Genomic DNA, 26,134 nt, shown 5'->3' on the forward strand with positions numbered 1-26,134 from the left:
TATAGAGAATAATTACTCAAGATATATAAGCAAATAAAAGATCTGCCCTGTTAATACATGATATCTCTCTGTTGCTCTAAAAACATTTACTATAAACTCTAAAATTATAGGTTAACGGTCTTTGGGATTTTCATATAAAAGACACATATTAAGGATTAAATGCATGGCCATAATTCTGAAACCTCGATGTTTCACCTAAACTCCAATATACGCTTTTCCTAACAGTTTAACATTCTCATGGATAAGTCATAATGATACTGTTAAGGGCACATGCTCTTTTTGTTCAGTTTTCAGAAGTAGCATTGATTGTCTCACTGCCAAGTTCAGCTTCTGGGATCTACCTGCGGTAAGTCTTTTTGAATTCAAAGAAGATGCCATGAGAATTTCCATAGTTACTTTGCTGCTTTTGTAGTAGTCATTATGATGCTTGTGATTTTTATCTATGAGAAATGCAAGAAAAGATCAAGTATGAATACCCACACAATTGCTAGGTCCATGGAACTCTTTCCAGAAGCTGACACATAGTAGGTGAACAATAATGACCTATGAACACATTTGCCCTTTGCCCTTTACCAAATCATTTTATGTTCTATGAGTTCTCAACAGTCAAAATGAATTCCATACTTTTTTTTTTTTTAATTCCATACTTTTTAAAGGAAACTCTAACTATAAACTCCTTTTCTCCCTGGGATAAATGTCTCCTCCATCTGAGAAGTCAATTTACATAAATAGTGTTCATTGGATGGAGTTATTTCACATTTTTCTTAACTGAAAGATACCTGATACACTTTTTTTTTTTTACAATAGAACACGTCAAGAAAAAAAAGGAACACAGATACTTGAATACAGTGCTATGTATTCAAGTGGATATATGTAAATTGAATGGGGATTTATTTTTAATGGCTTTAGAGTTTAGTTTTCCAAGATAAAAAGAGTTCTGGGGATAGATGGTGGTGATGGTTGCACAAGAATATGAATTCACACATGGCGCCTGGCTGGCCCAGTTGGTGGAGCGTCCTACCCTCCATCCTGGGGTCATGGGTTTGAATACCATGTTAGGTGTACTTAAGATTACTTAAACAAATAAAACTTAAAAAAATTAATGTACTTAATTTCACTTAACTTTACACTAACAAATGGTTAAGACGGTAAATTTTATGTTGTGTATATTCTACCACCACAGAAATAAAACAAATAGACGAAACAAGAAATGTCAAGGAAAAGAATAAAGATGGGCTCCTAAGAGAACTCTTGTATTACACCAGACAACCTACTTAGAACTAAATGCCTACCTCAGAATCTCAAATTGTCACCCAGGTTTCCATCCCCAGCAAGCGGTGCCATTTTTTAAAAAGCGCTTGGAGAATATAATTTACTCTCTGGGAATTGCCAAACTGATGAAAGAACAATATCATCAGATGTTACTCCTGATTTAAAAATCTTATCTGCAATGGGAAGCAAACCAGTTTAGAAACTGTCATCCAAAAGAGGAAAGTTGTGTCCGACCTCCATTCTCCCAAATATTCAAAGTCTATGTGCTTTTTGCAAATTCTATAATTTGCATTCCTTACTCCTAAAAGTCATTGCAGCCAAGTAGTCTGTCCTGCCATGGAAGGCTTGTGACACTCTTCCCAGGATGGCCACAATGATGGGGCCTCCCAAATGACTGGGCTCCTTGATCATGCTGCCACTGGGCCCATGGGTCTAATTAGGCTAAGAAACACCTTTAATTAACAGGGCCTAATCGAGTCAACTTATGACTCAGGAATGTGATTACTGATGTCAACTGAATTTATTCTCTTTCATGCTTCATCATTATGATGCTCACTGGATGTTCTTCAGATCTAGCTTTTTAAAGTTGTTTTTTTCTCCCTACAACCACATAATTCTTTGGAAGATAAGATTGATAATATTGATAGTATTCAGTGTGGAAATATACACTGTACTGTGTTTCACTGACTGGCTTTATAGGTAGCACTCCCTTAAACAAATATCATAGATACACCTTTTAATTATTTTATCTTATTCTGCCTAGATTTTTAAAGTGAGGTCGTTCACAATCTTTTTCAGTATTTAAAGGGTCCTAGTAAAGATAATTAAATTATAGGGTGTATCAGAACCATTATGTATACATATATGCATGATATATATATGATATATATGATAAAAATACATATATATTATATATAAATCGTACATTTATATATAATTATTCTATAGTAGTATATACCATCATATTATATTATACAGTATATAACACTATATAATTACATTATATTACAGAGTATATATTATATAATTAAATTATATATCGTATTATTGTATATTACAATTTATATTATATATATGTGAAATATATGTGTTATAAATTGGCTCTGTGGACCTTTAGAGGATTTATGGGTGAGCTTTTGTGTATTTGTTTGTGTATTTTGCTAAGGGAAAATGGTCTATAGCTTTCATTTAATTCTCAGAACAGTCTGTAATCACTCCCTCATAGCCAACAGACAAAAATGGTTAGGAGCCATGCATGTCTAGAGCTATATCTTCCAATACTATAGCCCTTAGCCACTCATGCCTTTTGACTTGAAATGTAGCCAAGTATGAATCAATTTAAGTATAAAATGAACACTGGAGTTTGACGAATTAATATAAAAAAGAAGATCTAAGGTACCTCAACAGTTTGTACCTTGATTATATGTTGAAATAATGTTTGGGATAGAGTGGGTTAAGTAAAATATATTATTATCATGAATTTCACCTGTATTTGCTTTTGTTAATGTGGCTACTAGGAAATTTTAAATTACATATGTGACACACCACATTTCTTTCAGATGACATTGGTTTGGGAAGAATCAAAGCTGATCACAGACAATTTGCTGATCCTGAGAGGCAAAAAAATTTTATGGTAGTTCCCAAATTGGAATATAAGAGAGATCTTAGCAAAATGACAGACGATGCCTAAACATAACAAAGTTAAAAGCACTGTTTTAAACTACTTCAAATATTCCAGCATTTCCTTGAGGGAATTTCCTTTAGGGAATCATGAATTTGGAAAGAGAAGTCTGATGTCACCTCTGAAACACTGCCATCCATATTTGCAGATAATTCCTGTGGTGCACTTTGATAAGAACCTTGGGACAATAATGACTCAAAGCAAACTTTTGCTTTCAGCACATAAATAAGATGCTATGTTTTAAAAGCCCAGAAAATGTAATGGGAAACAATTACAAAGAAATATCTTTAGGGAAACTGTAATTCCCAATCATTAAAAGTCTATGGGTACGGTGGGTACTTTGATCCATGAATCTAATCGGTCCTCACAACCCTTACGTGGTGCCTATTATGACCTTCATTTTACAGATTTGGAAACAGGTTCAGAAATGTTGACTCATTGCCCTTTGAGAAAAAGAACTATTATCTTATTCTCCACTGTGTACTTAGAGGCTAGGACCAGACTTGGCACATAGTAGGTGTTCAGTGAATGGCCACTGGCTTATCAGTGACAGTTTACTGATTTCCATACAAGGTTTCTCTCTAAAGCGTGTCTAATTAGAATAACCTTGCTTTTCCCAATACCACATGCTGAGAAAGACGTGTACTTAAAACTAAGTTTTTCAAATTCACACATCAATCAATGGGATAGAAATATTTTGATTCTCACCTACCAACACATCATTCGTGTATTTTTATTTTTTTTTTTGTGGAAAAAAAAAGTACAGAATCGCTCTAACTCTCACCGTCTCATTCTCAACAAAGCTCTTGATCTCGGTTGCTACTGCTCCTTGGAGTGTTGGGTTTTCTCTTGCCCCCCCATTCTCCTCCTCTGTGTTGGAAAATGCATGTCCAAGGACATTTCTCTAAAAGTTTCGAGCTTTGCACACAAGTTAAAAACGCTAGGTCTAGGCTCTTGCGAGCTGAGTTCATTCGGGAATCCGCATCCAGGGGCGGAATTCCTCCCGGAACTATTCCTGTCCCATTCAGCTCGAGAGCAAGCAGGGCCTCCTGCATCTCTGCTCACACGGACTCGCACGCCCGGGCGCGCTGGTGCATACCACAGCAGGGTGAGTCTCGGCCTCTCCCGGAGCCCAACCTGAAGTCCCGGGAAGAGGTCGCATGTGGTCCCCACCCCTTCCCAGCCCCAGTCCGGACAGCACTCATCCATCCGCACTCCCGGAAAGGCAGAGCAATCATCCCCTTCCCGTTCCTGCCCAGGCACGATCGCTCGCGTTTACCGTCTTGTACCACCAGCTTGCGAATGCCATGGCCACAGTCGGTGGGCTCGGAGCCGCGCGTGGCGGAGGGCTCGGCGAGGACGCGGGGTGCGGGGCGGCCGGCGCGGGGCTCCCACTTCGCCTGCCTGGGAGCTGGCGGGCTCTGCGCTCGGGACGCCCGTAGCCAGCAGGAGGCACGACACCTGGGCGCACCCGGAGCGGCCCCGCCCCGCAGACCCCGCCCCCGCAGGCCCCGCCCCGCCCGGAGCCGCGGGAGGCTGGCTAGGGTAGGGGTGTTATTTCACGGGGAAGCCCCGCCCCCACACCCGCCCCGCCCCCCGCAGGCCCCGCCCCCTCAGGCCCCGCCCCGCCCGGTGCCGCGGGAAGCTGGTTAGGGTAGGGGTGTTAGTTCTCGGGGAAGCCCCGCCCCCACAGGCCCCGCCCCCACACCCGCCCCGCCCCCCCGCAGGCCCCGCCCCTCAGGCCCCGCACCGCCCGGTACCGCGGGAGGCTGGCTAGGGTAGCTGTGCTAGTTCTCGGGGAAGCCCCGCCCCCCGCAGGCCCCGCCCCCACACCCGCCCCCCCCGCAGGCCCCGCCCCTCAGGCCCCGCACCGCCCGGTGCCGCGGGAAGCTGGTTAGGGTAGGGGTGTTAGTTCTCGGGGAAGCCCCGCCCCCGCAGGCCCCGCCCCCAGCAGGCCCCGCCCCCTCAGGCCCCGCCCAGCCCGGTGCCGCGGGAAGCTGGTTAGGGTAGGGGTGTTAGTTCTCGGGGAAGCCCCGCCCCCGCAGGCCCCGCCCCCAGCAGGCCCCGCCCCCTCAGGCCCCGCCCAGCCCGGAGCCGCGGGAGGCTGGCTAGGGTAGGGGTGTTAGTTCTCGGGGAAGCCCCGCCCCCGCAGGCCCCGCCCCCAGCAGGCCCCGCCCCCTCAGGCCCCGCCCAGCCCGGAGCCGCGGGAGGCTGGCTAGGGTAGCTGTGCTAGTTCTCGGGGAAGCCCCGCCCCCCGCAGGCCCCGCCCCCGCAGGCCCCGCCCCGCCCGGTGCGGCGCGAGGCTGGCTAGGGTAGGGGTGTTATTCCTCGGGCAACCCCGCCCCGCAGACCCCGCCCGGCGCGGCGCGAGGCTGGCTAGGGTGGCTGTGTTATTCCTCGGGGCAGCCCCGCCCTGCAGCCCCGGCTTTAAGCGGAAGAGGGGATTCCGCGCTCGTTAAACTCCCCCCACTCCGGGGGCCTCGAAGGAACTCCCGCCCCCAGCCCTCTCTTCCCTCGCCCGCCTCTCCCCACCCAACTTTCCCCGACGCGGCCCGGCCCCCTGTGGAGCTCGCGCCTGGCCGGGCGCACTGGGCCGGGCCCGAGGGACCCCTGGTCACCTCCGGCCCCTGCCCGGCGGCGAGCCTGAGCCCCGCGCCCTTCCCGGCCCCGAGGGCGCCCGGGCCAGGCGGCCGCGCGGGTCACGCCCCGAGGAGGCGGCCCAGGGCCCCGGGGCTCGGATCCCCTCCCCCCAGCGCGGCCCTGCGGCTCCCGGAGGAGCGCCACTCACCTCCTGGGTGTCGCGGGCGGCGGCAGCGCGCCGGGGCCTCGGGGAGGCAGCGGGCTTCTGGCCCGGCTGAGACATGGCGAGGCCGCGGGATCGCTGCCTCCGGGAGGGCGCCGCGGGGCCGCGAAGGGAGGCCCGGGCGGGGCTGCTCTGCGAGCGAGCGAGCGAGCGAGGGAGGGAGGGAGGGAGGGGGCGGAGGGGCCGGCGGGCGCGCCCGTGAGGCAGCTTTTCCGACCCAGCCCCGAGCCCGCGCGGGGGCTCCCCCTTGCCCGGCCGGGTCCTCCCCTTCCTGCCGGCTGCTGGCTGCGGCCCCAGCTCCAGCGCCCCGGGGCTGAAGCCGAACACCCTCGGCCCCGTGGTCTTCGCCCCGAGGTCCTCCCCGCCTCCCAGGACTCGGGGCTCCCCGAGGTCGCAGGGAGGAGGGGCTGCAGGTCTCAGGGTTCCTCCTTCGACTTGCCCGGACTCAGCTTTCAGTTGTGCAACGGGAGAGCGGGACCCGGGCGTGGCCCGGCTGCGCCTCGACCCTTCTCCTTAAACAGGTCTCCAGAATTTTTGTTTTAAAGATTTTACTTATTTATGAGAAACACAGAGGGGGGGGGCAGGCAGAGACACAGGCAGAGGGACACGCAGGCTCCACGCAGGGAGCCCGACGTGGGGCTCGATCCCACGACTCTAGGATCACGCCCTGGGCCGAAGGCAGACGCTCAACCGCTGAGCCACCCAGGCGTCCCTATCTCCAGAATTAAACACCTTTCCTGCAATCTGCCCGGGTTTAGTTTGGAGAAGAATTTACCAACTCAAATCTGGCCCAAGCCTGGACCGTCTAGATAAGGAAGCGGATCACAAAAAACAAATGGGTCTGTGCATTTGTTTGTCTGGATGTGTCTGTTTGTGTAGGTGTGTACGCTCTCCTGTGTGTATTTTCTGGCATCTCACTTGGAGGGGTTTTTTTTGGGGGGGGGGGGGCGGGAGGGCGCAATGTTGAAAGTTTTAAAACGTTTTATGGGGGTAGGAAGCCGTAGGTTCCAATTCAAACCAAAGAATAGTCCCAAATTAAAACCCCTGTAGCGTTTCTGGAGCCTGGCCGGTTTTGTTTCCGAGGCCAAAGTGTTTTTAGTCTTTGACTCATCTTAAACAGCACTTCCTGGTTTAGGCCTGGAAGTGAAGTATAACAAGCTTGTCTAGAAAATGCTCATCTGCTGAGACTGTCACCCTTCCATTCTGTGGTTTGTGATCAGACCCGACAGAAAAAAGAACCCGTTTCCCTGGGGTGGCATGGACACTTAGGACCCGAGGGTGACCACTCTCTGCAGTGTTATGTTTTAGACATTTGCTGAGAGAGAAGCCAGGTTGTAGGAAAAGAGTAGTCATGCTGTATTTAGGGATTTTTGTCTTCATTTACAGACTAGCAGCATTCCTGATGGGGGGAGCAGTGAGGAGTGCTGAAAATGGATTTCCTTTTTAAAAGTTTTGCTTATTATCTATGTAACTAGCATTTCCAGCACACAGGCTACGGTGTGAGAATTTACCCATAAAAATGAAATGACTTGGATAAGGGATCTATCATTGTCCATTCAAGAAAAATTGATTGGTGGCATGAATTACACTCATAATTGGAGGAAATATGTCATAAGCCTGAAAAAAAAAATGACTTAAGAATGCAACCAAACACCTACAGTAATTTAAATAAGCACACAAACTACAGGGCCCAGGTGATAGGCAGCCCCATCTCTAGGCCCAGGAACCAGAAACACATCCATACTAAAGATCCTAGAGGACCTAGGTTCAGGCTTTAGATCCCTGACACATTATTCTGAGTCTGGAAGAAGAATGGTTTGTTGATTAAAATTTGAGGTGTTTTCTAAGGGGTATTTAAAATTGAACTTAAACCAGTTAGTGTTATATTCTTTGAAAGTCTTTCATCATGTAAAGCATTGTGAAAGAAATTGATATACGGATAAAAATGCATATTTCCTGCACTCCAAGGACTTAGAGGTTAGCTGGAGTCATGTGGCATTTGTAACACATCATTTGGGTGACAATGAGGCAGGTATGAGTAAGTACAAATGTGTTTTGGGAGTTTGGGGTTCTGTGGGGCTTAGTGCTTTTAGGAAGGTAAAAGAAGCTTGAGTGGGCAGGCTGGCTGGTGGGATGTGGACAGGGGTAGAAAGGGTGGGGGCAGTTCAGGAAATATTAAAAAAGCCTACCCATCTGGTTGGAGCTGCTGGTGCAAGTTTAGAAGTAATCGATCCATTTGCCAACTTACTATTTACCAAGCAGCTGCCATGCCAGGTGATATAATTGATATCAAAATCTATAAGAGATAATGACATTAGCCTTCAGGCTTTGCTTAAGGGTTGGAACTCCATAAGCAGATCAGTTATGGGCTAAACTATGCATTGATGATGATGAGTAAAGAAGAATTACAAATAAGTTGAAGAAGAAAGAGGGCAGTGTTTTCACTTTCTCTTGTAGTCAGTGAGGAATTCGAACTTTGATACCATGACCAGCAGTTGAACACCTTAGAGAAGGTCATTTTAAATATATATGGCACCTTTGTTTTATTTTTATTTGCACATTCCTTCATTTACTCAGTAACAGGATGACTGCATTGTGTCAGGCTCTGTGGAGGTACCGGGGGCCTGAAAGTCTAGGAGGAAAGACAGACAAATTCACCACCACATGACCATGGACAAAGGGTAAGGGCTGGCAGAGATATTCCAAGAGCACTACAGGATCCTGAGGGACCTCTCACTCTGACCGTGATGGGCTGGCTGGGGAGACGGGGAGCTCAAGGGCTCCTTCCTCCTGCCATGTTTGACTTGACTGAGTTGTAACCTCCTCCACATGACCTCCACCTTGTATCTTCTCTTCATCCCCACTGTTGCAGGAGCTGTTCAGGAGCTCATCACTTCTCATCAGGAAACATGTAAACTGAGAAAAAGAAAGACAGGATGGAGACTGGAGAAAAAGCCAGTGGAACCTGAGAAGGAGCTACGGGGGGGGGGGGGGGGGGGGGGTGGGTAAGAGAAAGCTAGGAAGGAAGTAGGTACCAGAGGCCGAGGGAGGAGGGGCTTCTGAAAGGAAGGGGCTGATCCGGCAATATGACATTTCACTCAAAGGTTGGGTCAGACAATGGATGAAGAGTGTCCATTAGATCTGACAGCTGAGAGGTTGTGGTAACCTGGCCAGGGGGTAGGATTCAGGAGAATTCAAACCTGAGGTACTCATGGTTTGAATAGTCCCCTTCCTTTGTATGGTATATTTTCTACACTGCCACTTACTTCTGGAATGGAAGTTAACTCAAGAAAACCTGGATCTTTTAGCTGATGTTCAAGTCCCTACCAATCCCACTGAAATGTACCTGTCCTATCAGCCATCTTGAGACTCTCCACCAGGTTTGCTCTACTCCATAGTGACATTGTCCAGAGTAAACCAGAAAAAGAAGAAGAAGAAGAAGAAGAAGAAGAAGAAGAAGAAGAAGAAGAAGAAGAAGAATCATCATCTTTGCAAATAGGCAAAGATGTAGGCAAAATATTCCAAGGCTCTCCAAGCCTCCTTTCCCTTATGATGTGTATCTGAGTAGGAGCATCATGCTTCTGACTGTTGAATTATCCAGGAGAATGGCTTAAGTGGTAAAGTCTGTGCATAAACAAGATGAAGGTGTGCTAGTCAGTAGTTGGAGAATATGTTTAGACCACAGGAGCTTTGTCATGTGCTCTGTTCTTGAATATTTTTGTGCCCCCCTCCCACATTCCCATATTAGAATCCTAATGCCCAATGTGGTACCATAGGAGCCGGGGCCTTTAGATGATTAAATCATGAGGGCAGAGCTCTCATGGAGAGTAATGCCATTACAAAAGATGCCCCAGGAGAGCTCCCTTGCCCCTTCTGCGTGTGAGGATACAAGGAGAAGTCTGCAGCTGGGAAGAGAGCGCTCACTGGACTCTACTGGCACCCTGATCACAGACTTGCAGCCTCCAGAAGTGCTAGAAAAACACTTCTGCTGCATAAGCTCCCCAGCCTGTAGTATTTTGTTACAGCAGCCAGGATGGACTAGGACACCTTGCTTTTCAGATCACACTGGGCTTGTGTCTGGGTGGCTGATGGGGTGGCAGGAGGGAAAGAGAATGGAGATGGAAGGATGGAGCGACAGAGGATAAAGAGAGAAAAGAATAAACAGCAGATGAAGTAATTTTTAGTTTTCACTGTTACCAAACAAGAACTTGAGTCACACATATACCTGTAACGAGGCCCACAGGTTTTCCTTCTCATCCTTTATGTGCCTGCAGATAATAAAACACCTGCAAAATACCGCCAGGCCTTGTTTTTTAGCATGATGGGACTTCCTGTTTCTTGTCTGTGTGGACCAAAGAGGACTGAGATCATTTCTCCTTTTTCAGGGATTTATTAGGAAGTACTCATGGGATCAACACCTGAGGGAAGGGAGGAAGGATGGGCTAAGGGAGAAGTAGACCGAGCAGAAGCCTCCCATAACCCTGCAGGGAATGACCATGGCGGGGTGCCCTTTGGAGTGGTTGGGGGCTGGTGAGAAAGGGCTGAGCCCTGATGAGCTTGCATCATTAGTCCTTGGGTATGGCTGAGGGTGAAGGGAGCATGGCTTCAGGGGAGAAAGGTGGCTCCCTGAAACTGTGGCATCCCACAGAGGAGCTGAGAGAGGAGGGTTGGGTGCTGGTGGCCCTCCCAGGAGCTGGAATAAGGACTCTTTTGTTCCTGAAGGGGATTCAGATAACTTATTACATCCATTACATTGCTCAGTGCGATATAACACCAGAAAACATTGCAAAATAGAAGTAAGGGGGGGGATTCATATTACTAAAGTATGCTGTCAAGATGCTGTATGATTAAGCAGTAGGTCTGAACATATTACCCATTTAATTAAATTTCTCCCCCTTCTACAATGACTTCTGCCTTCAAGAGGGGTCACGGAAGAACAATTTGTTTTTTGCAGTAGCTGTGCTGTTACCACCGGCAATCTAGATATATTTTAAAATCTGATTGCAAAGAATGATTAGAAACGAAGGGAAAATAAATGTTTTGATTTTCTAGTTTTGCCTAGTGTTTTTATTTTATTTTTTTAAAGATTTTATTTATTTATTCATGAGAGACCGAGGCGGGGAGGGGGGGTGCTGGGCAGAGACACAGGCAGAGGGAGAAGCAGGCTCCATGCAGGGAGCACGAAGTGGGACTCGATCCTGGGTCTCCAGGATCAGGCCCTGGGCTGAAGGCGGCGCTAAACCTCTGAGCCACTGGGCTGCCTTGCCTAGTGTTTTTAAAGTGAAAAGGAAAGATTGCTCCTAGGTCTGGCTGCAGACAAGGAAGTAGGTAGAAGAGACCCCTGTTTGCTAGGAAGCCTTCCTATAAGCTAGACGTGTTTTGCTTCCCTTACTCATTTCCCTTAGGTTTATGGCTTTCCATCCTTGGGACTATGGGTCCATGCAAAGAGCTCAGTTCTGACTCATACACTCTTGAGACCAACAACTAACTAGTGCTGTGTGAATCATCTCTCTTCCTTGTTTACAGTCCTTGAGGGTTCCTTAGCGCCAACAGGATGAAGTTTAGATTCCTTAATATGCCCTCCCAGGACCTGCAGGATTTGTCCTAGGCAGTCCCAACTGCAGCTTTATGCCTTCAGGCGGCTGTGCCCCAGTCATGCCCCCCTGCTTTCAGACCCTGGGATACTCTCCACTCTTCCCAATTCTGCTTTTGCTCATCTCCTACTTCCTGGAATACTCGTTCCTTTCCTTTCCCAAAGTGCTAACTTCCCGCAGCATTGCATCCTAACTGTGTACCACCCATATAAAGTCCAAGATTCTCACATCCTGATCCTAAATGCAGTTTATATTTAAAGAAACAAGGCTCTGGCATCCCAAAAGTAACTAAAAGCATTTCAATCTTTACTGCAATCCTCTTACTGCAATTGAAAAATGCCTGAGTGGGTGCACAACCTGAACACTCAGCAAAATATCTTAAACATCCTTTCTCTTTTTAACTTACTTCCATTGTCTCCCCCATGTTTCAAACTTGCTTCTATAAACTCCCCCCAAAAAACAATCAGAAGATGTTATTTTGTCTTATTTCTTTTCCTTGTTTCCTTCTGCAATGATATAATTCTCCCTAGAGGGTCCAATGGAGGTGGAATCATTGTGCATACTAACATTCTTTGATCCCTGTTATACTGTTTATCTGTACCCATTACTAGACACTGTGGTGAAAAGGGTCATTTCATTCTTATTCACAGAACTTGAGATTATGCCTGGCACATAATATGTCCTCAATAAATATTTATGGAATGCATAAGAATACATTATTGGGTTTTTTTTTCCAGGCTAAACTTCCCTCTTGAAAAGATGAAAGAAATAGACTGGACAATTTAGAAGGACACCTGTAATTGAAATGGTTTCGGATCATATAAGATCAGAAAGTTAGGAGAACTGTCTAAACACTCCATGGTACTAATGCTATCGAATGCTCTCATAGTTGATAATGATGGAAATAGATAAAGCCATAGAACTTACTATGTATTAGAAACTTGTTTTTAAAGATTTTGCATAGGGGCGCCTGGGTGGCTCAGTGGGTTAAGCATCTACCTTCAGTTTAGGTCATGATCTCAGGGTCCTGGGATTGAGCACCTCATGGGGCTCTCTGCTCAATGGGGAGTCAGCTCTCACTCTCACTCTGTGCTCTCTCTCACATAAATAAATAAAACCTTTTTAAAAATACTTTGCATATATTTGTTCATTACACCCTTATAAAGTAGGAAATATTCTTTTCTCCTTGTTATAGGAGAGGAAACTAAGGCCCAGAGAGGTTGAATAATCTACCCTGGGTTACAGGGCTGCTAAATGACACTGTTAGCATTTGAATCATTTGATTTCAATCATTTGAATTGTGGTTTAGTACTTCTAGCCACTTCTCTGTATCTATGCTTTGCTATATACAAAACCAAATATGTCATGGAATTTAGAGTGGAATGTTTGCATATTGATGCCTTGGGGTGGGGGATTGAAATTATATTTTTAAGTGAGTGATTTAATATCTGAAGTGATAAAAGTAAATCTAAAATACTTTAGCTATCTGTTCTTCAGAGCGTACTTGGAGAATATAAAAATAATACTAGCCAGTCACAAATGGTTATATACTACACATTCACATGAAATGTCAGAATAAGCAAATCTGTAGAAACAGAAAATAGATTAGTAGTTGTTTAGGGTTGGTGGGGGTGTTGATTACGACAGGGGGGTAGCTAGAGGTCTTGAGTTTCTTTTTGAGGTGATAAAATTGACTGCTGATTGACACGTCTATTAATATACTAAAACCAGGGGGATCCCCTTAATATACTAAAACCAGGGGGATCCCCGGGTGGCTCAGCGGTTTGGCGCCTGTCTTTGGCCTGGGGTGCGATCCTGGAGTCCCGAGATCGAGTCCCACGTCGGGCTCCCGGCATGGAGCCTGCTTCTCCCTCTGCCTTTGTCTCTGCCTCTCTCTCTCTCTCTCTCTATGTCTATCATAAATAAATAAATCTTAAAAAAAAGAGTTTAAAAAAAATATACTAAAACCACTGAAATTTATACTCAAAACAGGTAAATTGTATATAAATTATATTTCAACTAAGCTGTCATAAAAAAAGCTCTCATATAAACCTCGTCCTTAACATGAGGACTATCTGTAATTTCAAAAGAACACTTTAAGATCTTTCTATAAGGATGGTCACTTACTCTTCTCTTCACTCATTTACATTTGCAAACTCTCCAAGAGATTTTATTCTTTTTTCTTTTTTTTCTCCAAGAGATTTTAAAGAGATACTCATAGCAGCAGTCATTTTGTTACTTGGCAGATTCATGATTCATGTTGGTCAGCCTCTTCACAAGCAGGAATGAACTGCAGGAAAATTACCCTTAGCCCTTTAAAAATGGTTATTACAAATAACTTATTTCCGATATTTTAGGGGTATTTGTTCTCAGAAAATTTTTATTAAATATGAAATTGATTTTCTAATAAAATTGTGTTTTGGAATAATTTTAGATATACAAGAAAGTTGCAAAGATTCTCTGTTCAAAGTAGAGTTCCCAGTTTCTATTTCCCCTATTGTCACCATCTTAAATACAGCGATACGTTTGTCAAAACTATGAAACCAACATAGGTATGGCTATAAAGTAAACTGCAGACTTCACATGAATTTCACCTTATTTCATTAGTGTCCTTTTTCTGCTTGAGATTCCAGTCTAGGAAATCACACCATAGTCATGTCTCCTTAGTCTCTTCTGGGGTCTGTGACAGATTTTCCTTGTCTTTCACAACCTTGGCAGTTGCGGAATATTGGTCAGATATTGTGTACAATGTTCTTAAATTTGAAAAAAAAAACATCTGATGTTTATCTTATGATGAGGCTAAGACTATGGGTTTAGGGGAAGAATATTACAGTGATAAGCGACCTTATCACATTGTACAGAGGACTCCTGATGTTCACATGATTTACCAGGGGTGATGTGAACCTCCATCACCGGGGTAAAGTGGGGTTTGCACGTTTCTCCACTGAAAAGTTGCAATCTCTCCCTTTCCATACTTTGCTCTTTGGAAGCAAGTCATTAAGTCTACCCCACACTCAAATTATTCTTGAATGTAAAAATTATTCCTATTTTATTTGTTTTAAATGTAATATCCATTTGTAAGATTTTCAAGACTATTACAACTGACAGGGATTCTCTTTTTCTTTATCTAATACTAAACTTTAAATTTTTTAGATTCAAGTACTTTGGAAAGCTAGATATTCTAAATTATTTTTTTTTAATTTTTAATTTTTTTTATGATAGTCACACACAGAGAGAGAGAGAGGCAGAGACACAGGCAGAGGGAGAAGCAGGCTCCATGCACCGGGAGCCCAATGTGGGATTCGATCCCGGGTCTCCAGGATCGCGCCCTGGGCCAAAGGCAGGCGCCAAACCGCTGCGCCATCCAGGGATCCCAATATTCTAAATTAAATGTATAAGGTAGTGTGACTGCTGCTTTCTAAGGGGTGAAATGTGAGTTTGTATAATTCTATATAAATAGTTACCTTTTTAATGATGTCAGAGAGTAGAAAACACTGTGAGAACATCCCTAACTTTGTGCCAAAGGACAATATGGGAGTATAATTTTTTATAATCTTAGAGTAGAAAGCTCTCTCTAAAATGACACAAAACTTAGAAGCCCTAATGGAAAAGATTAATAAAAGATTAAAATAATAAGGAAAAGGGGGAATTCCTGGGTGGCTCAGCAGTTTAGCGCCTGCCTTCTGCCCAGGGCGTGATCCTGGAGTCTTGGGATCGAGTCCCATGTCAGGCTCCCTGCACGAGCCTGCTTCTCCCTCTGCCTGTGTCTCTGCCTTTCTCTCTGTGTCTCTCATGAATAAATAAAGTCTTTTTAAAAAATAATAAGGAAAAGGTTAAGAAAAGATTATATTAAAACTTAAAAGTTCTTCATAGAAAAAAATGTATAAATAAAAACAATATAAACATGAGCTTAAACCAATAATTGAACCAAAAATCCAGTAGGAACATCACAGAGGATACAAATAGAGAATTCACAGATAAAGAAATATAAATGGCTTATTAACATGTGGAAAGATGCTCCAATGTGATTCAAAATAACAGATGCATATTAAAACCACAATCAGATCCCTTTTTATCCTATTAGGTTGAGAGAAACAAAACTGATGAACAATACATGGCACTGGCAATAGTATAGAGAAGAAACAGCTCCCATCCCACGTCGCTGATGGGAATATAAACTGATCCAACAACTTTTGGTTGGCAATTGGGCAAACATCAGTCAAAGATGTCATTGGACATACCTTTGCACTAGCGATTCCATTTTTAGGAATGTCTCTAACAAATGTACTTGTATATATACATGTACAAAGACACACAAAAAAACTGTTCATTGCAGCATCATTCATAATGGTGAGAAACTGGAAGCCAGCTAAGTGGTCACCAGTAGGGAAGGGTTAAGTGCATGAAATAACCATATAATAGGAAAAAATGCAATCATTTCAAAGAGAGGTTTCTGTGAGCCAATGTGGACCATCTTGTAAGATGTATTAGTAATTGAGAAAGGCAGTGTGAAGAATCCGTAAAAAGCATTCTAATGTTATGTAAAAATAAAAAAGATATGTTTTATGAACTTTCTATGTAACCACAGATATATTCCTTGTGCTGGCTATTTCTGGAATGATACATAAAAGGTTATAAACAGTAGTTGCCTTTGCTGAAGAACGTGGGAGATTAGGGATGTGAAGTGGGGAGGAGGGTTATCTTTCACTTCTATTTTTTTATTATTCTACTCAGTTTTTTAAAAATATACACAGCATTTTTTGTTCAATTGCAGTTCCAGATGACCAATACATATTATATATTAAGTGCACATATAATTTACAGATTAAACTTTAGCACTTAGAGTTTCTGAAATTTTTAATTTTGCTTTCTTGAAATAAATTGTGCTTCTAAAGATCACTTTCCAGAACTATAGGAGGAAAAGGGAAAGCTTAACTGATGGCCACACTCTCTGTGTTGTGAACCAGCACAAGAAAAGTTGTAATAAACATACTGTCCCCTCTTCCACCATTTTTTGGAGTAATTCTGAACCATGGATTATTTCTGCTCCTGTGAGTGGTTTGGCTTTTCCACTGAGGGTATGTTTGTGATGATAGGTAGAGGGGATATTGGGTGGTTTGTTGCTGCCTAAGGCCATATACAGAGCTAGGAAGGAAAATCCACAACTCTGTTAACAGCTCAGTTCTCCATACTGCAAGCTCAATGGTACCCTACTGGTTTCATTATATTGTGTTTGTTAATTAGATCCAGTTCAGACTCCAAAAGCATTGGTTGCACAAAGTCATTCATCAAGGGGGACTTGTTACTCAAATCGACATCACATAGTTCTGTGGTGAGAATAGCCTTCTTGCAAAGAAGCATCTTTGCTTTGTAAACCTTTTGCTTTAATAGGATTTTTACTTATATGAATTTTGGGATATTTCCCAAGAGGTATCAGTTTGGGTCATACTAGCCAAAATCACTTTTATGACTAGATCGGTTTCTTTTTCCTCAGTGTTCTGGGTTGTGTCCCTCCAAAAAGGATGTTGGAGTCTCAACCCCACACCTCAGAATCCAACCTTATTTAAAGATAGGGTTTTACAAAAACGATCTAGTTAAGATGAGGTTATTAAGGTGGGCCCTTGTATAGTATGATAAGCGTCATAAAAAGGAAAAATTGGGACATCGATATGTACACAGGGAGAATGGCATGTGTTGGACGTGCTGCTATAAACTGAGGAACTGCCAAGAAGCTAGGACAGCAGTCTTTTTTTTCTTTTTACAACAGCAGTCTTAAACAGATCCTCCCCCAGCACATTCGGCAGGAGCATGGCCCTGCTGCCACACTGCTTTGGGACATGCAGCCTCCAGAAATGTGACACAATAAATTTCTGTTGTTCTAAGCCAGTCTTAGCTAAAGTGGTGGGCCACCCTAGCAAACCAATACATTTAAAATGGGGAATATTGAAAGTATAAAAGACTTCAGTTCAAAATGAGCTCAGGCCTTCTCTGGTTTCTTCCTGTCCTAGCAAATGTCCCTGGTGAATGTGAATTCTGATTGTGGCATTTAGTCTAGAAAGAATAACTACCTTTTCAATCTAGGTTGTGTTTCTACAACATTCTAGGAAGAAAGTTTAAAAATACCACTTTTCCCTGGGAAAGCTAATCCATCTTTTAGGTTATATTTCCTGGTTTGGGACCTTCTTGTGCAAGTTGTTTCTCCTTCCCCTCTTTCAAAACTCACTTTCAGAACTTGTCTGAAGACTCACTTCCTCATGGGTCTTTCCAGGCTAACTCTTAACAGAATATGGTCACTTGGCAACACTCGCGAATGCCCCACGGTGCCAAGTTTATGCTCCTGACCTAACCTCTTTATTTCTCACTGTGCAGTGAAGCTTTAGCACTTAAGTTAGAATCGTTGTATATCAGTTTTCTTTGAATGGTAAAGTCTTTGAAGGAGGTTTCCTTCAATAGGTGCTAAGAAATGTAACAGTTATGATTTATAGAGTACTTATCCTGTACTTCTCTGCCCTGTGAACCTGGGGAAGGACACACACACACACACACACACACACACACACACACATTCATGGTCACACAGAGCCAGGAATTCATCACAGGCCAGACTGACTCTGCAGCCCTGGATCTGGGAGTTGTACTCAATAAAGATGGCCAGTTAAGCCAAGTCTGACTAATCCAGCAGTGACTTTACCCCCTCTTGCTCACTGATCTACCCCCAGGGCCTAGAAGAGTGGGTAGGTGCCCTATTCATACTTTTGTTGCAGGAGTTGTTGGTACCTCCGTACGAGTATGGCCATCCTACGGGAATAGAGACAATCATAGGGGAAGAAACTTCTCTAGACGAGTGGGTTGAACCATCTAAAATTGTCTGTATTCCAAATTTTTGACCTACAGAGGTCAAAAATACATACAGTTTAATCTTATACAATTGCTAAAAAGGATTTAATATTCAGCCTTTTGCTGCTTGATTTGTTTTTAGAAAACAGTTTGTTGGTCCCATGTCAGGGAATCTCACACCTTCCCTCTGTAGCCCTTGGTTTCTGGCAAGGACAATGCATTACTGTGTCTCTTTCACTACCTATTCCTGACCTTTGTGGCTGTCTGATAAAGCAACATTTTGTTTCAATTGGCACAATTAAAGCTCTTCTCCCATGAGAGGCCACTGGTTGCTGGGACTGGGACTGGGACTGCAGCCTCTCCCAGAATCCATTGTTTATCATGCCTCTTACATATTTGTAAGTCTAGGGCCCAAATATCCAAGTCCTTCTCCTTCTCGTCTGCTTTGTGGCCTAGATCAAGCCACCTTTGCCACTGTGGTTTCTGCTCTGATAAGTCAGTCTGAGGCCAGTGGATAAGCGTGTCTGAAGAGTCTACATTATTTGATTCTATCTCTCCTCTGTTGCAGGTCCTGGATTGATCCTCTGATTTTCTTAACCGCTCTCCAGCATCCTCTTTATGGGTCTCCCATCTCATCCAAAGTTGGAAAGGTATAGTTACCTTGCTGTGTGAGGTGCAAGAAAGGGCCTGAGTCACTAACTGCCACCTATGATTTCCACCCACCTCCCTCTGTTCAGCCCATGTCCCAGCTCCAAATCCTGAAGCTACCAAGTGCCATGCCCCCTGCCCCCATCAGTAGCCTCTCTGCAGGCATGCAGGGTGCCACTCCCTAGGCTGGGAGAGTCACTTCTCACCATTCCACTTCCGCTTCCCATTTTCCATGAATGTGTCGGTTTCAGATCTGTTCATTGTCTCTTGTCCCATTCTCTTTAATCTTGTGGGTTTATAACTTGCCTGTTTGTTTTAAATTCACTTACTCTTCCTTTGGTGGGGTTTCAGGAAGAAGAAGATATTAAGACTCGGGTTTAATCTGTGTGTAGATCAGAAGGTCATTGCAACACATTTTTAAAAATAATAGCCCTGCAAGGTATGGATTAGTAGGCTCGTTTTACAGATAAAGATACTGAGTCTCAGAGAGATTCAGTTAATTGCCTGAGAGCTCACAGCTAGGTATCAGAGCTGTGATTCAGACCTATATTTAACTGAGTCTAAAGCCCATGTGCCTCAGCAGTAAAGAATCCTACCTGCCATAGTTACCTGAACAGAGGACAGGTACTGCTGTCAGGGATGGTCCTAAGAAGACACACGATTTGGGTCAAGCAAGATCTAGACAGCCTGGAGGTCTCTTCCATTTCTGGTTGTAATGTCTCCCTTTGTTTTGTTTCATAATCAAAGCAAGTGGGTCACAGAGATATTTTTAAGCAAAGATAATTGACTTAATATCATTTTAGCTGAAGCATTAAATAATGCTCAGTTAAAACCCTGGGGGAGAGACATAAAGCAGAAGACTGAACTGAGTAATCCATAGTACCTAATTATAAATCTAGCTTCAGATACAATCAGCCCATGGTGACAAGGAGGAAAATACATGTTTACGTGGCACCTCTCTGAAGCCTCCACTTAAATGCCCTGTGTCATAGAGCCTGCTCACTTATAGCATTTGGCCAAAATCACTGAAGGAATGAATTATTTACCATTTGCTTAAGATTCACACTTGAGGGGCAGCCTGGGTGGCTCAGTGGTTTAGCACCGCCTTCAGCCCAGGGTGTGATCCCGGAGTCCCGGATCCAGATCCGAGTCTCAGAGTCATACGTCAGGCTCCCTGCAGGGAGCCTGCTTCTCCCTCTGCCTGTGTCTCTGCCTCTCTCTCTCTCTGTGTCTCTCATGAATAAATAAATAAAATCTAAAAAAAGAAAAGATTGACACTGAGCAGTATTATTTTGGACATGTCATCATTTTGCTTATATTAAAATGATGAAATGGAAAATAGAAGATGTGATACCTGGGGGCATGTAGGTAGCTCAGTTGGTTGAGTGTCTATCTTCTCCTCAGGTCATGGTCCTGGGGTCCTGGGATGGAGCCTGAAATCAGGCTCCCTGCTCAGCAGGGTGGCTGCTTTTCCCTCTCCTTCTGACCTTACCCCCTGCTCATGCCCTCTCTATCTCTCTCTCTAATAAATAAATAAATAAAATCTTTAAAAAAAAGGATGTAATACTTGAAGTATTTCAGAGAAAAAGCTGGAGCCAGAAGTGTTGGTCACAATGAAAGGCTGAATATTTTATCTTTCAAGAGTGCACAGTTATGCATAGTATAAGCTCTTCTATGACTTTATTCAGGTGTTATCAAGAATAGGTTAATAAATGAATAACTTATTGTTATGTCAGAATTAAGGTACAAGAAAGATGAAGAGTAGGAAAAAATAAGAAGCGTGACCTGAATCTTCAAGTATATGGCAACATATTGGAAAAGAGAGGCTAACCTGAATAAATGAGAAGAAAACAGTTCAAGAAGACTCCTTTATGGAAATCCTTAAAAGCTACATCAAGAATCTTAGACCTTCCCTAATATTATTTTATTATACATTTTGCGTTTGTTGTAAAAATAATTAAAACATAAATCGGGAAAATAAAACTGGGATAAAATTACCCCCAATCCCAACACACAGTTGATTTATTGCTATATAGCTTTATTGACAGCTCTGTAGTGTACCTGCTATTTTGTAAACACATTTTCCACATAAGATCTTAAGCATTTTTCAAGGACAGTAAATATGTATCAGAAATATTTCAGGGAGATCAGAAAAGGAAGAGAAAAATGTGGGGAAGTGATTGGCCAGGTCTCACAGTAGGTGGGGCTCTGTCCAGGAGAGTGTGCAGGATTTAGATAGCAAGGGGATGAGACTTTCCAGAAAGAACAACAATGTAGAAAACTGCAGGGAAGGGTAGAGAGCATGGTTCACGCATGCCCCAGTGAGAAGACCTCCCTCGGGGAAACAGCTGGCTTCCCCTGGAGAAAGGTGGGTAAGGCTAGGACAAGGTAGGCAGATGAAGGGAAGGTTCAGGATGACTTTTCTTCCTCTGCTCTGAACACCGAACAGGGAGGAAAGAGTTTGAATGGTAGCCCACAGCCAAATGGGGATGCCTTTCCCCATGAGGAGAATGGGCACAAGTGATGTGCAGTAGTGAGAAGAGGGGTTTTCTATTTATGCTATAAATTTGTCAAGACTCTTTTGTTGCTAAACAAGAGAAAAAGCCACTGCTCTAGGTAAAACAAAAAGAAGGGTCAGCTCCAAGGATATAAGGGGCCTCCCATAGCTAGAGCTGAATGCAGCTGGACCTCACGAGATGGCAACTCGTTGCTAGAGGGCTGTAAGCAAGCTGGCCTCCTCCGTGTCCGCCTCGCCTTTCTGCGTCCCTTGTGGGCCTGCCCCATCTCTCTTTCTCTGCAAACTGGCTAGCTGCACAGTGAATTCCCACAGTGCATTTTAGGTCTACATGCTCCATGTCACATTTATGCCACTTAGAAAGTCTTTCTCTGTCTCCCTCTTGATGTCTTTGTCTGGTCCCCAGTCTCCAATGAGGAAGGCAACCCTGTTTGGGTCAGTTCAGGCCAGATCTACCCTTGGTTCAGTCAACTGTGGGATGGCAGGAACGGGCCAAGTAATGGAGCCCTACTGGCCCCTGGAGGAGGAAGGATGGGAATGGGCTGGGACAACATTCCAGATGGTCTTCTGTATGTGCTCTCAACTCTCCCCTTTCCAGAAATTAGTGGATCTCTCACATACTGGGTTTTAAAAAATCAAGAGCATGCAAGTGCCAGAATGACTTTGAGTATTATAACCAAAGAGATACCTTTTTCTCAACAAAAGGAAAGGAAATCTGGACATATGATAAGCTCACAGACCACTGAAGAGCCTCTCAGAAAGAGCACATTGTGCTCGTGTGCCAATCTGAGCCTGAAATAGCAGAAACATAGAGGAAAATGGAAAATAAAACTCAACCCCACACCATTAACTATGTAACATGACCTGCAACAAGTAGATCACGAAAGATGACCAATGGGAGATGACGTTAGGTATATGTGGATCTAGGGGGTCAAAATCCCCCAAGATCCCCTCAAAATCTTGCTCTGCATGATGGCTTTGATTGCTTGGTTAAATCTAACCCAAGTACGTCCTATTGTGCAGTTTGGGCGTGGTGGTAGAAGCCTGGGTGAGTCATGTTGATGACCAATTGTGGTTTCTTTTTTCTCTACCGTGAAGAAATATGGCTTGCTCAGCGTATCAGCCGAGTCTAAATACCTTCAGGATATGCTACCAGAGACAGTTATTAATGGGTGAAAGACATACTGAGAGAAGAAATGAGGGCAAGGAAAATTTAGATGACTACTTTGAGTGGGAGGATTGGATTGGGATATAGAGAAAGGATAAGATCATTTGAAAATCTTCTATATCACAAGAATGTACTAACTCTTTTTAAGTAAAAGTTGATTCCCATGAGCCACTTAGTCTCAGTAAATTCCAGACTGAAACAACATATTAAAAGGATTGATCTGGCTGTGTTAAGAATTTGAAGTGAATGGTATGCTGTGCAGAAAATTGGGCTCCTAAGACTTCAGTGTAGACAATTAACTCAATAAAGTGGTATTTGTGTGGGGGAGGTTGAGTGGAAGTAAAAGAAAAACCAGCCAGAGTTTGTGGTATAACTCGATTTTCAGAGATACTTTGCCAGGCAAAATATTAAACTGTATGACTCAGTTTCTTGTGTTGCATCCAGGTCTGAGGGGCCATCAAGAACTTGTCACTATCCTAGGATGAGGACAGCTATAGGATGATGGGTCTGGTGTATTTATTACCATGAATACATCATCCCAAACTTGTTTTCTCCACTCCCTAGCAAAAGATGGAATTGTTACAACAATCAGCCTTTCTCTCAGCACAAACACACATGAAACAAATATTTCAATCATGTTCCTATTTCCTAAGAAGATGGGGAAGGCACCCATTCTTGGAAAGGAGCAAATCAAGGCAAATTCTGGCTTCCCACTCAGAGATATGGGTCTGGATCAGGGCTTTCCTAGAGTACTGCTCACGTGGGGATCACACTATGGTCTGGTGAACATCTGGAATGCTGAATGGGAACAGATCTAAGAATTCATCAACTGGTTAGGAGTAAGGTCCAGCCAAAAATGGTTTGCCTCTGTCCAGTGGATACTCTGGGGTTTAAAATTTAAAAAAAAAATTTTTTTTAAAGTAATCTCTATACTCAACATGGGGCCTGAACTCACAACTTGGAGTTCAAGAGTCACATGCTCTACCAACTGAACCAGCCAGGAGCCTGGAGTTTAAAATTTTTAAATTAATAGCAATAATAAATACAATATGATAATTGCATTTAAGTGCAATATAATAGTGGCACCTGGGTGGCTCAGTTAGTTAAACATCTGACTCTTGATTTCAACTCAGGGTCACAAGATCAAGCCCTATGTGGGGCTTGATGCTGTGTATGGAGTCTGCTCAAGATTCTCTCTCTCCCTCCACCTCCCCCCCCCCTCTTCTGTCTCTGTCTCCAAAAGAAATTAAAATTAAAAAATTAAAATACATATGCAATATAATAATTGTAACCAGCACACTTATCATACAGGAGGCACTATGACAAGTGCTTTAAATCAGTCTTCAGAATAGCCCTATGAAATGCATATTCAATTTTATTATGCGCAGGTAACAGATGAGAGAACTGAGTTTCAGGGTGATCAAATAACTTGCTCAAGGTTATATAGTCAGTAAGTGGCAGAGCTGGGACTTGAACCCAGCTGTGTGGATCTAAAGCTTGAATGCTTTTCCCTTGAATGCTTTTCCCACTATGCTGTGTTGCCAAAATGTGATGGCCTCCAGGAAATGGAAGTGATATTCACCTAGGCGTTTACTTGGCTCTGTCCTTTACTTCTCTATAGGAATTCTGATTGAACTGTGTATTTATGTAAAAATACACTCCTAATTCTTTTTTAAAAATAACCTTGGAATTTTAGAACAGTTTCAAATGTATACAAAAGTTGCAAAGATAGTATAGAAGGTTCTTATTAGTCTCCTCTAGTTTCCCCTATTGTTAACATAATATATATATATAATATATTATATTATTTATTATATTATATTATATTATATTATATTATATTATATTAATAATATATATTATATATTATATTATATTATATATAATATATAATATATGTATTATATTATATATAATATATATATTATATTATATATATAATATATATATATTATTACCATGGTACATCTGTCACACCTAATGGACCAACACTGATGTGTCACTATTAACTAAACTCCATACTTTACTCTTATTTCAATTTAATTCTTCTTCTTTGATGTCCTTTTTCTGTTCCAGGATCCCATCCAGGATACCACATTGCATGCGGTCATCATGTCTCATTAGGCTCCTTTGTACTGTGACAGCTTCTTAGACTTTTCTTATTTCTGACGACCTTGATGCTTTTAAGGAATACTGCTCAGATGTTTATAGAATCTCCCTCATTTTGGGTTTGTCTGGTGATGTTTTTCTAGTCTCGGGGTTATGGATTTGGGGGACGAAGGACCATAGAGGTGAAGGGTCATTCTTAGAACATCATATCAAGGATATATACTATCAACATGATTCATCACTGAGGATGTTAATCTTGTTCATCTGGTCATTTCTGTGCTGATTTCCTCCACTGTGAAGTTACCTTTTTACACTTTTCCATATGATTTGGGAGCAAGCCACCAGATGTAGACCACACTCAAAGGGGGTGAAGAGTTAAACTCTTACCCCCTTGAGGAGAGACTATCTACAAAAATTAGTTGGAGTTGTTTTGTATGGGCTATGTGTCTTTTCTCTCTTATTTACTTATTCAGTCATATGTTTATGTCAGTATGGCATTACATATTTTCATTTTATACCATATGTTATAACCTAATACTGCATTATTTATTTTGTTGCTCTGATTTTTCCAGCTTTGGCCATTGGGAGGGGGAGGTCAGCTCCTGTTTCCCTTTGACATGCTTCCAGCATTTTGTTTTTGGACACTCCCTTACTTTCTGGCACTACAGAATGCTCTAGGCTCAACTTGTGTATACTCTGCCCCAGCAGTAGAATTAACCATTTATTTACATGCTGATTCCTTCTATTGGAAAATGGTATTAGAAACTAAGATCTGAGGGCTAGCTTTGATTATTGCTACTGGGGTATCTTTGCTTCTAGGACAGAGCTCAAGGCTAGAGCTGGGAAATATATGTATATATGAGCCCATGTTTACACACATATCTATAATTATTCCTGTATCCATCCATCTGTATATTAAGCTTAACATGAGCTCATGTGAGGTCTCCAACTCGAATCCATACCACAAGTTTCATTCTAGACTTTTCCCTTGCTTATCTGCAATTTTCCACTCCACAAGTAAGAAAACTGGATCCTATCATCTGCTATTATTTATTTGTTTGTTCAGTTCTAGCTTATTCATACAGTAGTTTCAGAATTCTTAATCTTTACTACCACAAAAAACAACTTTATCAACAGGACAATGTTTATGTGAAGTTCCCTTTGTCTTTATTCTTACAGTCTCTAATCAAAATGCTGTTTTCCAAAGTTACCTAATTCTTTTTAACCATTATTTTTCATTATGAAAACTGTAGTTTTATTGTTGAATATTTGGAAAATAGAGTAAAATTTAAGAAATCTTCCATTATTCTGTATTAACCATGGCTAACTTTTGGGTTCTTCTTTCCTCCTTTTTCTTTATGGATATGTGTGTATAGACATCAATACAGTTATCTATATATATTTATCTCCCTACCTATAGTTCTCCCCATAAAAGTCTATCTCTGTATATCTTTTTAAGCATCAAATGAGCAATGTAGTTAATAGTGACTATACAGAAGATTTAGAG

General features: G+C 42.9%; 1 protein-coding gene and 1 long non-coding RNA gene across 40 annotated transcripts in view; both read right to left on the reverse strand.

The window, feature by feature from the left end:
- CAST (calpastatin) overlaps window positions 1-6,018 on the reverse strand; it is a 111,846-nt gene extending 105,828 nt beyond the window's left edge. For 10 of the 36 annotated variants that reach the window (XM_072790367.1, XM_072790357.1, XM_072790299.1 and 7 more), the window contains exon 1: window positions 5,742-5,970. In XM_072790367.1, coding sequence (XP_072646468.1) covers window positions 5,742-5,816 — 75 coding nt within the window. In that variant the 5' untranslated portion in view covers window positions 5,817-5,970. Of the gene's footprint in view, window positions 1-4,232; window positions 4,449-5,741 lie in introns of those variants that run through there. The other 26 variants (XM_072790394.1, XM_072790385.1, XM_072790329.1 and 23 more) reach the window with 5 other exon arrangements.
- A 673-nt stretch (window positions 6,019-6,691) lies between these two features.
- The window catches only part of LOC140612674 (uncharacterized), a 73,986-nt gene continuing 54,543 nt past the window's right edge, over window positions 6,692-26,134 (reverse strand). Inside the window, exons 7-9 of one of the 4 annotated variants that reach the window (XR_012013837.1) lie at window positions 13,945-14,103; window positions 9,982-10,098; window positions 6,693-8,672 (exon numbers count right to left, since the gene is read on the reverse strand). This is a non-coding gene — a long non-coding RNA (uncharacterized lncRNA). Of the gene's footprint in view, window positions 8,673-9,981; window positions 10,099-13,944; window positions 14,104-26,134 lie in introns of all 4 variants that reach the window. The other 3 variants (XR_012013823.1, XR_012013826.1, XR_012013847.1) reach the window with 3 other exon arrangements.

Source organism: Canis lupus, chromosome 2, assembly GCF_048164855.1.
Source record: "Canis lupus baileyi chromosome 2, mCanLup2.hap1, whole genome shotgun sequence".
Taxonomy (NCBI): Eukaryota; Metazoa; Chordata; class Mammalia; order Carnivora; family Canidae; genus Canis; species Canis lupus.